Below are 17,432 nucleotides of genomic sequence, written 5' to 3' on the forward strand. Positions count from 1 at the left end.
TTTGTTTTGTTTTGTTTTTGAGGGGAGGTACTTTGCTCTCCTTATTCTAACTTTCTCTTTAAATTTTTAAAAATGTTTTTATTTATTTTAGAGAGAGACAAAGAGAGAGTAAGCAGGGGAAGGGCAGAGAGAGAGGGAGACACAGAATCTGAAGCAGGCTGCAGGCTCTAGGCTGTCAGCACAGAGCCCAACACGGGGCTCAAACCCACAAACCGTGGGATCACCTGAGCCGAAGTCGGACACTTAACCGACTGAGCCACCCAGGCGCCCCTCTAATTTTTTGATATAAATGCTTAGATCTTTGGTTTTCAGCTTTTCTTTTTAATGTGTGCATTTTAAAGCTATGTATTTCCTTTTAAATATAGCTTTATCGTCATTCCACAAGTTTTGCTAAGTAGGATTTTCATTATTTTTCAATTTCAAATGTTTTCTAGTTTCCATAGTGATTTCTTCTTTGAACCATGGGTTACTTAGAACATTTTCTTAATGTATAAACTCTTGAAGATTCTCTCGTTCTTTTTTTTTTTTAATTCCTAACTAAATTGCATAAATGTGATCTGTATTTTCAGTAGTTTCAAATTTGTTCACCCAGTATTTGGTCAACTGTATTCTATAATTCTTGGGTATGGTGTTATATTGTAAGACGATGTAATTAGGTGCACATAAATCTAGAATTATAATATCTGACCAGTGAATTGAACCTTCCATCCATATGAAGTATTATTTATTTCTAGTGATGCTTTTGCCTTAAAACTTATACATTATACCAGCTTTCTCTTGACTAGTGTTCGCATGGTGTATCTTTTTACATTTCTTTACTTTCAGACTTTCTTTACGTATACCTCTTATAAGCAGCATGTCCTTTTTTTTTCTTTAAGCCAGTCTGATAATCCTTGTGTTTTAATTAGAGTATTTAGTCCATTTACATTTAATATAATTATTGATAAAATTTGGGTCGGGATCTATCATCTTATTGTTTTCATTTTTTTCAGTCTATCCTTTTTTCTACTTTCTTACTTTCTTCTGGGTTAAGTAATTTTCACTATTCTGCCTTCCTCTTTTATAAGCTTGATAGTTATAATCTCTTTTATTATTTAGTGGTTACCCTAGAAAGTACAGAATGCTCTTGTGATTTATCAACACCTATTACAAATTACAACTTTCACCTCTTCCAAGACAGCCCAAGATCCATAGAACCGTTCAACATTATTTAACCCTCTACAATCTTTTGTGCTATTATCATCATGTTTTACACTGCACAAAACATTATTATTATTGCTTATATAGTCAGTATTTAATTAGATTCACCTTCATATTTGCCCATTTTGTTGCTCTTCGTCTCTTTATCTACAGTTTTCCACCTGTGATCACTTTTCTTCTGTCTAAAAAGCACCGTTTAGTGAGCATGTGGTTTGGTTTTTGTGCAGGTCTGCTTGTGACAAATTCTCTTGTTGCGGGTTTGTTCTTTATTTTTGCCTGAAAATGTCTTCATTTCACCTTCATTTTTGAGGATTATTTTCATGGAGATAGAATTCTTGATTGGCATTTTATTATCTTTTGGTTCTTTGAAAATAATCCCATTTTCTTCTGGCTTCCAAGAAGTCAGCTTTTAAGTTTAAAAGTTTGTTGCATTTAAGGTTTTTTCTTTGTCTTTGGTTTCAGCAGTTTTACTATGGTATAACTAGGTGGTGACTTTGAAATTTATTCTTCTTGAGGTTTGTAGGACTTCTTGAACCTATAACTTGATGTCTGCCATCAGTGTCTGAAAATTCTTTCTTTCTTTATTTTTTTAGTTTATTTTTTGAGAGAGAGAGAGAGAGAGAGAGAGCAAGCAGGGGAGGGATAGAAAGGGAGGGGGAGAATCCCAGGCAGGCTCCATGCTGTCAGCACAGAGCCCAATGCGGGACTCAAACTCATGAACCATGAGATCATGACCTGAGCCAAAATCAAGAGTCAGACACCTAGCCAACTGAGCCACCCAGGCACCCCAGTGTCTGAAAATTCTTAGCCAGTATCCCTTAAGCTTTATTTTCTCTAATTTCCTTATGTTAAACCTTCACACTCTATTTCCTATGTCTCTTACTCTCTTTTCTGAATTGTCTATGCTTCTGCCTTTCTCTCCTTCAGGCTGGATGTTTTATCTAGCCTTTCTTCAACTCACTATTTCAGTTTTCAGCTCTAATATTCTGTTAAACACATCTATGAGTTGTTAATTTCAGTTATTATATTTTTAAGTTACAAAGTTTTTATTTGATTTTTTTTGTGTGGTTTCCAAGTGTCTGTAAAGTGCTTGATCTTTTACTTTTTCAAATTATTAAAAATAGTTGCTTAAAATCTCATCATTCCTTGATCTGGATCCCCTGTGGGTCTTTTTTTATTTGTGGTATTCATTTATGTTTTTTTATCTCCTTATGTGCTCCTTTATTTTTGACTGAGTGCCAGACATAGTATATGAAAAGTTATAGATATCATTTAAGCTTCAAGGTGATGTTATTTAACCTCAGAAACAACTTATGTTTTCTCTACAGGAGTGTAAGGATCATTTAATCCAGCTTCAAGAATGGAGATAATTTAAAGCTGGGCTTCTGTCCCACAGAATACTGTTCTATTTCCAGTGCACAGTAGTCTTAGATACAGCCTTTCAAAGTTACCATCTAAAGGCTAGGGTTTTTATAAGGCCCCCCACACCACAACAGGCCCCACACTCACAGTTTTTTTCTTTCCTAAGTCAGCAGGCTATTGATAACTGTCAGCCCCTTAGCTACCTTTTCTGAAATCAGGTACCCCAAAGGAAACCAGGCTTATCTTTCTGGGTTTCCTTCCCATTTTACATCATGGTTCCATAATTCTGGATTACCTTCTGGGCCCTCTGATGCCATCAAATAGATTTTCCCCTGGATTTTCTAGTTTTCAACCAGAATCTCAATCCAGATTACCTAGTGTACCTTCACCAGAAGAGTCTTCCTTTAGTTTTCTAACTTATTTTTCTGGATGTCAGGTGTTCCAGGCATGCTCAATTCCAAAGAAAGAAAAGTGTAGCACCCATTTGAATGATTCTGATTTTGCAGATCTTATGCTTCACATTATAAATCCTGAGAAGCCCTTTCAAGTATCTCTGTCTGTATAAACTCTGAGAGGTAGAGAGACCAAGAATTACACCAGGTATTAAATGAAATGAAATTTAAAATTAAATGAAAGCAAAAAAAAAAAAAATTAAAGAAAAAAATTTTAATTAATTAGTGGGTAGAATATTATTAACTAAAGCAAATGTCATGAACAAAGGAAGCAGTAAAGCACAAAAGCCTTACCTAAAAGGACCAGGATTAGTACAGTCAGATGCACAGTGGTTCTTAGCCTAACACAGAGCCCCACTCAGCAAGGGGATAGATGGAAATGTTTGGGAGGCCCAATGGCAGTAAGTGGGACTTAGACAATGGATGTTAAATGCTCTGCAATGAGAGGGGCAGTTCTGCAGAACAGAGAATTCTCTTGCCCCAAATGCCAATGATATGACAAAAAAAAAATGTAGAGATAAATTAAGCTTCAGGCTGTTCTCTTTCTCCAGAGAGTACTTATCTTTGCTCTGGCACCAAACACTGTTAAGTAATTGTATTGCTTAGAGTAGGCTAAGCTGCTATGAGAAGTAGAATCCCAGAATCCTGAAGCTTAAGAAATTTATTTCTCATTTACATAGCAATCTAGGACAGTTTAGCATAATAACCTAGGACAATTGTGCACAGTTTGGATAACTTCCTCACACTGATTTAGAGACCTAGGTTGCTTCTTTCCACTTTGCAACAGTCTTATCTTCTTTTTTTTTTTTTAATTATTTTTTAACGTTTTATTTATTTTTGAGACAGGGAGAGACAGAGCATGAACAGGGGGGGGTCAGAGAGGGAGACACAGAATCTGAAACAGGCTCCAGGCTCTGAGCTGTCAGCACAGAGCCTGACGCGGGGCTCGAACTCACGGACCGCGAGATCATGACCTGAGCCGAAGTCAGCCGCTTAACCGACTGAGCCACCCGGGTGCCCCCGACAGTCTTATCTTCTAAGACCTTGTTGTTGTATGCATCAGTTAGGCGGGTGACTACATTCAGAATCCAGCTGTCAAAAAGGGAAAGAAAGCATGGAGGAGGCATACAGCTGTCCTCCAGATTCTACCCTACAGGTGGCACACCTTAATTCTGCCCACTTCATTAGGAACTTAGTCACCTAGTCATATGTAATTGAATGGGAGCTGGGACATATAATCCAGCTAAGTGTCCAGGTAGAAGATCACATATTTTGGTAAACAGGTATAATGAAAAATACAACTGGGAAAATAATAAAAGGTAGAAGTTAGTTGGGCATCTCTCAGTGCCAGGTCAAGCTTGGACTTGACCCTGTAGCCACAGTGAAAGCTTGTAACTATTTCTGAGCAGGAAAGTGGGATAGTTAGGATAATTATTCTGGCAATAGTGGGCAGAACAGGTTGTGGAGACCATTTAAGAAGCTATTATAGCAGTCCAGAAGTAAGAACTAAGGTAATAAGCAAGCATGGTGACCGTGGAGAGGGAACAAGGAGACAAAATGCACTGATATTGTTAGGGACAAATGGAATTCCAGTGGTAACCTCTAACATGTATTGAACATTTTACACATATTAGTTTATTTAAGTCTCAAAAAAATAAAAATCTCGTTATCCTTATTTTAATAATGAGGAAATGGAGACCTACGATATGAATTTGGATAGAAGCCAAGTAATAGCAGGAGTTAAAGATACATGAATGATGGGTAAATCTAGGCAGCATTTGTAGATTTCTCTGAGAAAGTTTGGCCATGAGGTGAGGAAAGAGTTAAGACATTAGCTAGATGGAGAAGCATCATCAGGTAGTAATAACAGATAGTAATAACACATAGATAGTACTTCCTGTTTGCTGACCACTGATCTAAGTGTATGCACAGATTATCTCTTTTAGTTCATTTTATAGATAAGAAGACATAATCCATCCAGGGTCACAAAGCTAGTAAATGGCAGGGTTGGAAATGTTTTCCCAAGAGTGGAGTGAGCTCTGTATTTGAAACCCAGCTCCAGTTCTCTTTCAGTGGTCTCCCTACGTGCTCCATTCCACATTGCTCTTGCTCTCACTCTCTCTGTCTTCTGTGACCTCTTGATGCATCTTTAATTGTTGCCAGATGTTTTAGCACTTAATTATTTCCTAGTAGTGTCCTGTATGTTGCCTATATTTAAGCTTCTTGAAGTCACTGACCATCTTCTGTCCTTTTCCTGTTTGTGATGCTGATTATTTTTTGGATTTAAATGTTCCAATAAAAACTTAAATAAGATATATTTACTTAGATAAGTTGTATTAATTAGTCACACATGAATCCTTTCGTTTTATTCATTTTCTACATTTGTTGCCATTTAGCTGTTGATTATATTTGAATTATACGTGTATATATAATATATAAATATATTTACATATTGATGACAGAGGATCTTTATTTCTTGCCTTCTTTTTTTTTTTTTTAATTTTTTTTTTCAACGTTTATTTATTTTTGGGACAGAGAGAGACAGAGCATGAACGGGGGAGGGGTAGAGAGAGAGGGAGACACAGAATCAGAAACAGGCTCCAGGCTCTGAGCCATCAGCCCAGAGCCTGACGCGGGGCTCGAACTCACGGACCGCGAGATCGTGACCTGGCTGAAGTCAGACGCTTAAACCGACTGCGCCACCCAGGCGCCCCTATTTCTTGCCTTCTAAATTGCAACATGATAGTCTTATATTAAATGTGGCTGCCACTTTCTCCGCAGGTAGATGCTGGCTGGATTGGATTTTGGTCCATAGTTGGAGGCTGTGTTGTTGGAATAGCTATGGCAAGGTAAGAATATTTTACGTTAAACATGTGGGTGGGCCAAACCAAAAACAAAAAAATGGCTCCTTTTGATAAGTGTTAAAATTCAGGGGAAAATAAAACAGGCAGAAGCCGGAAAGGGCACTTGTTCAGGCTACAAGAAAATTCACATGCAGTAAGAATTTGCTGCTGCAAGAAACATTCTCAGGAGTAGTCTGTCTTCAACTGTTTCCAGAGGATAGAAATGTGTTTCCAGTGTAATTAAGCTGCCTGTCTCCATATTATTGGAGAACAGAAGCTACAAATGGAGCCCAAAGAAAGGTAATACAGTAATAAGGGAAAATTGATTATTTATCGAGAATAGAAAAGAATTGAAAAGAATCATTTGTAAGAACATCTTTAGAACTTTACATGAAAAGGGAGTATCTGATTAGCAGATATTTATTTTTGGTCTTTTTTGGCAGGTACATCCCTGTATTTATCCCATTTTGATGAAAAGTGTCCATAAAGACTTCCAGTCATCAAACTCCCTTTGATCCTAACCCATTATGACAACACATTTTTAGAAGGAATCAGAGGAAGGAAAATGTCTTATTTTTTCTTAAAAAAAAAAAAAAGAAAGAAAGAAAGAACAGAAATGTCACTCATCCAGGTGACTGCCTATAAAACTATCCTTGGTGTTTCCAAAGAGATGAGTTATTCACTTCCCAAATTGTTTACCCTGTTTAATCAAAAACAAAATTAGGCAATCAACTTTACCAGAAAGAGAAGAATCTAATTACATATTTGGGGAGATCAAATAAGATATGTAAATCACCTCAGTTTCTAAATACTTAAACATAATTGGCACAGGATAATATATCTAGACCTTACAGTTTGCATAGTGTTCCTGGGATAATGAAAGAATAAACTGACACTGATTTCTAAATCACCCTGAGGTTTTTATAAGTTAGGGAAATAAAAGAATAAAATCTAAAAGCTAAAGAAGAGGAATAGGAAGATAGCATTTGTAGGAAACCACTACACAAATACTGAAATACATTGACTTGTCACATTTGACAGAATCATATCTAATTTTTCTAATTAAATATCCAAGCCAATTATAGTGAATCATCATTTCCCAAATCCTATTCTGAGCATTAGATAGGTCAAAGAGGAACTATTGTATAGCAGAAATGACATCTCACATGTACCTTTTGCTTTATTTTCTTTCTGTAAACCCTTAATTTTATCTATATAGAAATAGAGCTAGAGGGAAAAATGAGACTGAGGACATTTCTGTTTTTAATTCATTGAAATGCAAGATCTAAAAAATACGACCCTTACTCTGGATTGAAGTCAATTATAGCTATCTCCTAGGCCTAGAATCAATTTTAAAATTATGTTCATAACACCATTTTGGGGATCCCTAGAACAGAATCTCCTTATACACATTAGTGTTTGGGTGATTTTTTTTGTAATTATGTTGCTAAAGGCCACTACCAGGTGTAATAATTTTGATGGTATTAGCCCATTTGAAAGGACTAGGTCTACATAAATAGCAAATCACAGTGGTCAGTTTATTCTTATGTGACCTGGCCCTGTCAGCTCTCTCACTGTTCAACTTTATTCAGTTCTGATTATACCATAAAACCATTTTATTCTCTCATACTTTGCCATCTGCCTATCAGACAAGTATGTTCTTGCAGCATACCAAAACATAAAAAAGTGGTGGGCATGAAAACTGTTTTCGGAGTTTCTTGAGGGAAATTTCTGTGAAGCTGTGGAACGTTTTCAGAGTACAAAAGAATTTTCTGCTGGTAAACTTTAATAGTTGAGAACAAACATAAGTCACTGGGCAAAGATGCATCCATGTTTTCCACCAAAAGATGGCATCAGCTGTCACAGAAAGCTATTTTAGTCCAGGCAATGCTTACAAACATGATTAACCTTATCATGTCAAATAAGCACAAAAGATAGTATTGAAAATATTAAGAAGGACAGTAATATAATTACAATAAAAATTAAAATCAACTTTAAAACTTCAAAGTAGAAAAAACACAGTAAATGTTATATTTGGGATGAGATCAGTTTTTCTGCAGCAGGAACAATTCTGAAGGCCTGAGTACGCTGCATGTAGGCACAGCCAGAGGATTGTGCCTGTACAAATTAGCAGATGAGGAAAAGTTAATTGGCAAATGGAAAAGTTGTGGGTCATAACTAAACAATAAGCATCTCTACCATTTGCCTTTTAATTTCATGTTAATTCATAAAAAAGCAGAAATTTTGAGAACTTAAAATGCCCTGAAACATTAGCCACAACCTTTGTAGGACAGTAGTCATTACTCCAGAGCTACATTCTTGCTCTCCTGGAGCTTACTAATAGGGAAGACAAAAAGTAAATGCAAAAACAAAAGAAATGCCAATAGAGATCAATGCTGTGAAGAAAATAGAGTGTGGAGATGGGATGGTGAGGGCTTCTTTCATGAGCAGGGAGAGCTTTATTGAACGGAGACCTGAATGACCAGACTAAGCTAGAGAAAGTCACATGAAGAATGAGGATACCAGCATTCCTGGCAAACAGGACAAATACCAAAGGTACATATTGCTATGGGAAACAACCCTAGCTTGTATGAGAAACAAAAACACGGCTGTCCAACTGGAGAATAGTAAGGCAGAGGGAGAGTGGAGGCACAGACCAGATCATATAGGACCCCGGTGGCTCTGTGGGTAAGCATTTGGATTCTCTGAGTTTGAATTTTGGGAGAGCCATGTTTGCAAGTTGATGTCAGCAAGTTAGCCTGTTTTCTAAAACTAGAATAATATAACGCTCATTGTAGGATGTTTGGAAATTATAGAAATATATAAAGAAAGTAAAAGTAGCATTTAAAAAACACAGAATCCATCCTGTAAGTTACAGACCTTGAACAGAGATCACATTTTGTATGTTTTGTAAGAGAAAAAAATATTTGCCACGATATATGCAAAATGTGCTAGTTAAAAAAGGTTTTCTTACTTGCTTTAAAAAGAACTCCTAGAAATTTTTTCAAGAAATTATTGCTTAATGAAAGTGTGTCATTGATTTAAACAGTATTTTAAAAATCCAAGTAGAATTATAATAGAACATTGTTTCTTTTCAGGTTTGCAGATTTTATCAGGGGTATGCTGAAACTAATTCTTCTCCTCCTGTTTTCTGGGGCTACACTGTCATCCACGTGGTTCACCCTGACCTGTTTGAACAGCATCACACACCTGCCTTTAACCACAGGTGAACACAGACTATTTTGAACTTTGAATAGATATTTTCAGATCACAAAAATATATAAACCCAGACAGTAGGAATTTTCCTTGTTAGAGATATAACGGAAATATAATAATAATTACTATAAAACTATAAAAATTCTAAAACTAATAAATATACAAAAAGGTCTCCCACGTCCAGACATCAGACTATCTTCCCATCTAAAAAGAGTCCAAGAATAACTAAAAATATTTTCATTGGTATTTTCACATGGAAAAGAAATGTAATCCTTAGCCTAAACTCATATAGCATGGAAAAGCCTATATTCTTTTAAAATTCATATCAGAGCATAATACAGAAATTTTTATCTTCTTTATAGCCATTACATCATTAAGCAGTAAGGAAAATGAACAGAGGCAAAAAGCTGTGATGTTTGAAGTATATACCAGTAAAATTCTTTCTACACCTATAGGTTATTCAGTCTTCGTACACTATCAATACAAAACAAAACTTACTAGAAAATACCTTTAGGAAGTATATTACAGACAGTTTATTCAGCTCATCTAATTGACCTGAAATATTTAATTTTTTTTAATGTTTATTTATTTTTGAGACAGAGAGAAGCAGAGCATGAATGGGGAAAGAGGGTCAGAGAGAGAGGGAGACACAGAATCCAAAGCAGGCTCCAGGTTCTGAGCTGTCAGCACAGAGCCCAATGAGGGGCTCGAACTTACGGACCCTGAGATCATGACCTGAGCCGAAGTTGGACGCTTAACTGACTGAGCCACCCAGGTGCCCCTGACCTGAAATATTTATAGTTGCTATTGCATTTTTTTTTTTTTGTTTTATTTTAGAGAGAGCATGATCAGGGGAGAGGGGTGGTGGGGGGGGGATGGTTAGGAGAGAGAGAGAGAGAGAGAGAGGAATGAATCTTAAGCAGGCTCCATGCTCAGCACAGAACCCGACTTGGGGCTTGATCCCATGACCCAGGATTATGACCTGAGCTGAAACTGAGAGTCAAATACTCAACCAACTGAGCCACCCAGGTGCCCCGCTATTGTGTTGTTATCAATACTGTCATTTGGGGGTCTATATTAGTTTACCATGGCCACTATAACAAGTTATCACAAATACAGTGGCTTAAAACAACACCAGTTTATTGTCTTACATTTCTGTAAGTTAGAAGTCCAATGTGGGTCTCACTAGGCTAAAGTCAAAGTGTGGGCAAACTCTAGACAAGGGAAGAATACACTATCTTGCCTTTTCTGACTTCCAGAGGTCACCCAGATTCCTGGATTCCCTTCCTCCATCTTTTTTTTTTTTTTAATTTTTTTTTCCAACGTTTATTTATTTTTGAGACAGAGACAGAGCATGAACGGGCGAGGGGCAGAGAGAGAGGGAGACACAGAATCGGAAACAGGCTCCAGGCTCTGAGCCATCAGCCCAGAGCCTGACGCGGGGCTCGAACTCACGGACCGCGAGATCGTGACCTGGCTGAAGTCGGACGCTTAACCGACTGCGCCACCCAGGCACCTCTTCCTCCATCTTTAAAGCCTGCCATGGGTCAAGTCCTTCTCACACAGCATTACCCGCGCCTTTCTTCCAAGTCACATCTTCCTCTGAGGTCTAATCCTCTGCTCTTTTCTCTACTTTTAAGGATCCCTGTGATTATACTGAACCCACCCAGATAATTCAGGATAAGCTCTCAATTTTAAGGTCAACTGATTAGTAACCTTAATTCCATCTGCAGCCTTAATTGTATACGGACAAAAGGAACCTTTCTCTAATGGAGCCCCCATGAAATACGCATGCCATTGGTCAATAGGCCCCAATAGAGCCACTTCAGACTCTTGTTAACTCTTACCCATACAAGTGCTTATTACAGCAAATAATCCTACAATTTTATAGCCTACTTTGTAACAAAGAATCCTATATTCTACCTTTACAACAAATAATCCCATAATAAACACATAATCCAGTAGGTGGCTATTACTTACAAATGGAATAAAAAATCTGCATCTTGAGCAATCTTTTATTAAGAAAAAAAAAAAAAGTAAGTGGGGATGCCTTGGTGGTTCAGTCGGTTAAGTGTCTGACTCCTGGTTTCCTCTCAAGTTATGATCTCACTGTTCATGAGTTCGGGCCCCATATTGGACTCTGTGCACTAGCACAGAGCCTGCTTGGGATTCTGTCTCTCCTTCTCTCTCTGCCCTTCCCCCACTCAACTCTCTCTGTCTCTTAAAATAAATAAACTTCAAAAAAATTTTAAAAAGGAAGAAACAATAACAGAGCCCTCATGGTCTATAAAATAATATGTCATAGTATCCCAATTTGGATTTCAGTGCTCTGTTATAAAAGGACCAGCAATTTATATATCAAAGGTACCAAATTTTTCAAAAGACAGCCTTTGAACTCACAACCCTGCAATCAAGACCTGCGCTGAGATAGAGAGTCAGATGCTTGCTTAATGGACTGAGCCACCCCGGCACTCCAAAGACAGCCTTTATTTTGGAGTTCCTACCACTTCTACAGTGACACTTTTATAGGTTGCCCTATATCCACAACTACCAAACTACACCAGGCCAGCTTCCCTGGAGTTCCACAGCAAACTCAAAAGGGCAATGTGGGTTATTTTAAATTTCTGCAGTCAAATGCTCTACCCCTGAGCTATACCCCCTAAATTTCTGAAGGAAACACAGAGATATTCCACATCTATCAGACACTTTGTGAACCTCTAGTTCAAGAGAGTTCCCAGTTTTGTCATTAGATCTTACTACATTCTTTTCGATGACATCACATCTCTGCGAAGTTAGGTTTCCTGCAGCTGCTGTGATAAAAAGCAAGTGCTGCACAAAAATCAGGACCAGGAAATGAGGGTGTCGATCTGATTGTAAGAGTTGATCCCAAGATTTGAGAAGGCATGCATTGCCCATCAGATGCACGCATCTCATTAGTAAGCAATTGTGGTTGAGATATATATATATATATATGTATATATATATATATATATATATACACACACACACACACACATATATATATATACATATATATATACGTGTATATATATATGTGTATATATATATATATATATATGTATGTATATATAATATATGTTAAATTGTTTGGACCTAACTATGTAATTAACAGAATTGTTAGCTATTTCTTTTGGCCTTGGGGCACCATGAAAAAATTACTAAGGCACTAAGGGTGCTGCAAAGGAAGGTTTGGAAATCTCTGTTTTGTACCATCCTGCCAGGTATCCTTAACTTTAATTTTTATTGCTTTGCCTATAAAGCCCAGTTGTCCAGAGTAATAAGTTTTGGATACTGTGCACTTTTTTTATACTAACATACCTACATTAGGTTTTTGAGCAATTTTGGCAAGTATTTTGGGCCAGAATTTTTTGTTTTATTTTATTCTGGTATAATTTCATAATTTAGCAATTGCACAACATTCCGGTAGAATAGCTTTAGTTTACAACTCCTCATATAACATTACACTCAGATTTTTGTATGTATCTATTAGATTTTATAAGAACAAAGTTGTGAGTACATAATGAACACGTTTTTCCCTTGAATTAAGTGTAGAATATTCATTATAAGATATTGCATTCATTAAATTTTATGTGTTTTCTATTTAACATGAATGAATTAACAGTTTTATCTCTGGGTGGTGGCAGTAAGAATGTTTCTTTTATTGCCTTCTTTTTTGTCTAGATTTGTAATAATGAGCATTTTTTTACTTTTATAATCAGAAAAAAGAGAGTATATATTTGAAAACTATACATCTTTTTAAATCTTAAGGGAAAATTGATATTATTGACCTTGGTCAGGACTATGGTTTTCCCATCTGTCCTTGAAAACAATTATGTTGGACAGAAAGGAAAGCAGAATTCTAAATTAAATCAAAGCCAGAATTGAAAGGTTGAGTTTGTGTGGCCATCTTAACAACTGAATTTATAAATTCTACTGTTGTTTTCAATTGCAAGTGAGTTTTTGAATGTCACTTAGGAACTCCTGAAAGAAAGAAACTCCTGAAAGATGCGTTTTTAAATTAAAAGCACACTGTTGAAACCTAGACTTTTCAGTCCTTCTCTGAATGATCATAGTGGGATTTTTTTTCTTTCCTGATACCATTTAATAGTTACTTGAATGTGTGTCTTATCTCCCCTACCAATCATAAAATCTGGAGCATAGACTCGTGCCTTATAAATTCTGACACCCAACTCCCAACCCACTACCTAGCCCTAGATCCTGACTAATGAGTGAATGAGTGAGTGAGTGAATGAAGTGTACATTACCTCCATTTTTTAAGTTTATTTATTTATTTTGAGAGAGTGGGGGAGGGGCAGAGATAGAGAATCCCAAGTAGGCTCCATACTGTCACTGTGGAGCCCCATGTGGGGCTCGATGTCACACTTATCATGACCTGAGCCAGAATCAAGAGGTGGACCCTTAACCTACTGAGCCAACCAGGCACCCCACCTGCATTTTGAATCTCAGTAGATATGACTTATTGCAAATAATAGCAACTGTGGCCACTCTTTGTTATTCAGCACTAGCTGCAGAAAGGCAAAAGGGCACATTTTAGTGGAACAATGGAGAATTTGAATAAATCTGTCACAGATACTCTTACTGCCTTTGTAAAAATCTGACCTAATTCCTTCTAAGTAAAAGAGGTTTCATGAAAGGGAACTTACTACAAAATCTAATTATAGACACATCTAGACCTTTAGACTGATATTTAAAGCCAGTAATGGCAAATTCGTATTTCTTTTTTACCAGTCATTATTCTATTTTTAATGTGGAAAATATCTAGTCTTTTTACCATTTCCAGTAAATTTAGTATTCCTTTTGTTACTTTTAAATAACAGAGGACTCTACATGAAAAGTGTGAAAATATATGCATTGATTGTAATTACTGACTTAATAAATTAAAAGCTAGTTAATTTTGTTCAAGCCATGTTTAAAAGTGCTGTTACTGCTAAAACCTTCTGTTGCAATATTTTGTGGTCCACTGATCTTGATACTATTGTTGCCATCTCTATAGAAGAAAAACTGAATCATTCCATTCTATCTAAAGGTGCATTTTTTTAATGTTTATTTATTTATGTTGTGAGAGAGAGAGCAATCGAAAGGTGGGGAAGAGGCAGAGAGAAAAGGAGAAAGACAATCCCAAGCAGGCTCCACACTGTCAGCGCAGAGCTTGACGTGGGGCTCAATCTCAGAACCCTGGGATCACGACCTGAGCCAAAATCAAGAGTTGGTGGCTTAACTGACTGAGCCACCGAGGTGCCCCATAAAAGTGCACCATTTTGATACGTGTACTTGCATATATATATATCCCCTTGGAAGCTATCAGCAGTATGCTTTTATTTCCTTAAGGAGACTCAGTATTTATAATTGTGTTATATGTTTATTAATTGAAGTATCTTCAACAGGGCAAATAAATAAATTCATGACTAGATAATGTGAGTTTCAAAATCTTGAAGCTTATTCTATATACAAAGTTATGAAAATGCATTTCACCTTATCTGAAAAGTAGACATCTAGCCCCGTTTGCCACAACTCACACAGTCATTTTTCACTGAACAGATAAATGCTTTGAAAACGGCATTTTGAAAAATGTTAGCACTTTGGTGTTGAGTTTACTGAAACAATATAATTTGAGTTTTAGCAGAAGTGGCCTTGGGAGGTTCTTTATCTAATTCAAGTTACTGGAAGGCCTCAGTGGCGAAGTCAGACATAGATAGTGAGTGGGGAGTAAGGGGGAAAGATAAGCTAGACACGAGCCCCTTGACAATGATAGGTGACTACAAGCTGACTTCAAGTGGTATTTGAAGAAAGAAAATATACTCAGTTGTATTGAAAGGCATGTGACATGTATAGGCTAGAGAGTGATCCTCTTAATATATTTTCATATATCTTGCTTTTATTAAGATAATTATGTCCCACTTTAACAGCATGCAAGGAAATAAAAACATACATTTACCCCAAAATGGAGGGGAAATGAGAAAACTCAGAAAGGGATGATGAGCATGATTATAATATGCACACTTTTAAGGAAATTAGGGATTTTAAGGAAAGGTAGGTAAGTGACTTAATTATTCTTTCCAACTTTATGAACTAGAAGTGACTGTTACTCATGTTCATGACTCTGTGATCAAGAAGGAAAAAACAGAAGGTGGATTAAAGGAAGAAAATGGATTTGTGAAAAATCTTAAATTAAGAGCCATGATATGCTGATAGGACCTATTGAGCAAGATACTATAATGTTTATCCATGGAGATTTTCAAGAAGAGAAATGAGTCTGTAAACAGACTCTGTTTCTGAAAGATAGAGGGCTTGACCAGGTGATCAGTGTTCCGTGATGCAACTGTGCATTGCCTTCTATAGAACCATAAGTAGTTCTTTGGGAACTTAAAAGTTACTGATAAACCTATACCTGTACTACCTGATACAGTACAACCAATCTCTACCCTGGGCCCACTATTTCAAAGAGTTATTAGTTGTGCTTCATTTCTGCAAGATAACTACTTTGCCTTCCACCGTAAGAGACTCTAAACATAACTGTCAGCCTTTATAGGACTAACCATGCCAACAAAGAGGCTAAACAAGGGACACAAATAAAATAATAACATAAATAAAGTCATTGCTATTAATGAATATTGCAGCAAAATATGCCCTATACTTTTTTGAAACCACGGTTTCATGTACTGCATGTTTTAATCAGTGGCAGATCATGAAGACCACAACAATCATTTTTAGGAAGAAAATCTGAGGCTGAGAAGAGAGGCACAGCTCAACAATATAGAAATGTTATATCAGTGTGTGTGTACATATGTATGTGTGTGTCCCGTATATTCAACACACCTAAAACCCATGAGCAAACATGTTGTGAACGTTTACTGTTTCTCTTTACACGTGTCTTTATTTCCTGAAGGAGTATTTTCAAATGCAATATCAAGGTTAATTTAGATTGTAGAAATATTTTTAATAAAGGTTTAATCTAATAATTCCCAGGTAGCTTTCCTAACTTTATCATAAAATAAAATTTAGTCAGTATGCATAATCATAAAATTTATCCAATAAAGTACATTAATAAGCCAACTCTTTAGGGAAATTTCTTGATTCTAATCTTTAAAAATTTTCATGATAAAAATTTATTGTACTTATTTTATTTTATTTTTTTTAATTTTTTTTTTCAACGTTCATTTTGGGACAGAGAGAGACAGAGCATGAACGGAGGAGGGGCAGAGAGAGAGGGAGACACAGAATCGGAAACAGGCTCCAGGCTCTGAGCCATCAGCCCAGAGCCTGACGCGGGGCTCGAACTCACGGACCGCGAGATCGTGACCTGGCTGAAGTCGGACGCTTAACCGACTGCGCCACCCAGGCGCCCCTATTGTACTTATTTTATAATCTTATTTCTTATTTATAATACTTCCTAATAAAACTGGAAAGAAATTCTGTATTATTCATATCTACTGAGAAGCACCTATGAAAGTTTTAGTTTTAGTTAGGCTCTCTACCTAAATTTATTTGTTATTGATCTGCTTAAATGAACCTCAGTTATCATCTGGTATAACTTATCATTCAATAAGTGAGTCTCTTCGCTTACAATCCAGAGATATGCCCATCTCACTGCAACTGGAATCCCGCCTGGATGAGGAAGCCATTCCCTGTCCCATTGTTTATCAGCTCTGGGTCCTGGGAAATTCTTCCTCCTATGGAGAGAGCTGATTTGGAGCAACACAGCCCACAGGGCAGGCCAGCTCCCTCCCTCTTCCACTGACACCCCCAAAACATTGTACCTGTCTTGTCTGGCCTTAATCTAAGCATCCACCAGTTCTCACAAGCTGCCCTCATCAAACATGGATTCCCAGCACTGACCACCACAATCAGTCTCTTCTAAACCTACCATACTTTGTCAGGGTTTTCCTTAAAACCTATTGCTAATAGATTTCAGCCCACTTTTCCTGCTGTACTCAGCACCTGATAGTTGGGGCTATTGCTTCTCATGGTTAGACATAGCTTTTTTTTTTTTTTTTTAAGAAAAAAGAATGAAGTATAATTATTTTCTTCACACTGTGCATATAAATGGCTACTAAGCCAATAGCTGTCGATCATATTCCTTTAGGTTAGGAGTCATTTGAGGATACGGTGTGTCCTATTTATTGTTCCAACATAGTGGCTTACAAAAAATAGGTGCCTGATAAATGGTTTTGAAAAAAGGCTTATGTTTTCCCTATTAAATACCTAAACAATAATTTTTGAACCCATTTTACATGTATCATGATTAAGGTTCATCTTCTTTGTAACTTTTTGGGTTTTTTATTTTGTCATCTAGCTTATTTATGTTCAGTCACTTCGA

The 17,432-nt window shown here is 36.8% G+C and overlaps 1 protein-coding gene across 1 annotated transcript in view; it reads left to right on the forward strand.

Annotated features, from left to right (window-relative positions):
• The window catches only part of SLC49A4 (solute carrier family 49 member 4), an 82,784-nt gene that overhangs the window by 47,825 nt on the left and 17,527 nt on the right, over positions 1-17,432 (forward strand). The window contains exons 6-7 of the mRNA XM_040484698.1: positions 5,796-5,863; positions 8,956-9,083. Of these exons, the coding sequence (XP_040340632.1) occupies positions 5,796-5,863; positions 8,956-9,083 (196 nt within the window). The remainder of the gene's footprint in view (positions 1-5,795; positions 5,864-8,955; positions 9,084-17,432) is intronic.

This window comes from Herpailurus yagouaroundi, unplaced genomic scaffold (genome assembly GCF_014898765.1).
Source record: "Herpailurus yagouaroundi ecotype Mexico unplaced genomic scaffold, PumYag 162, whole genome shotgun sequence".
NCBI classification, from domain to species: domain Eukaryota; kingdom Metazoa; phylum Chordata; class Mammalia; order Carnivora; family Felidae; genus Herpailurus; species Herpailurus yagouaroundi.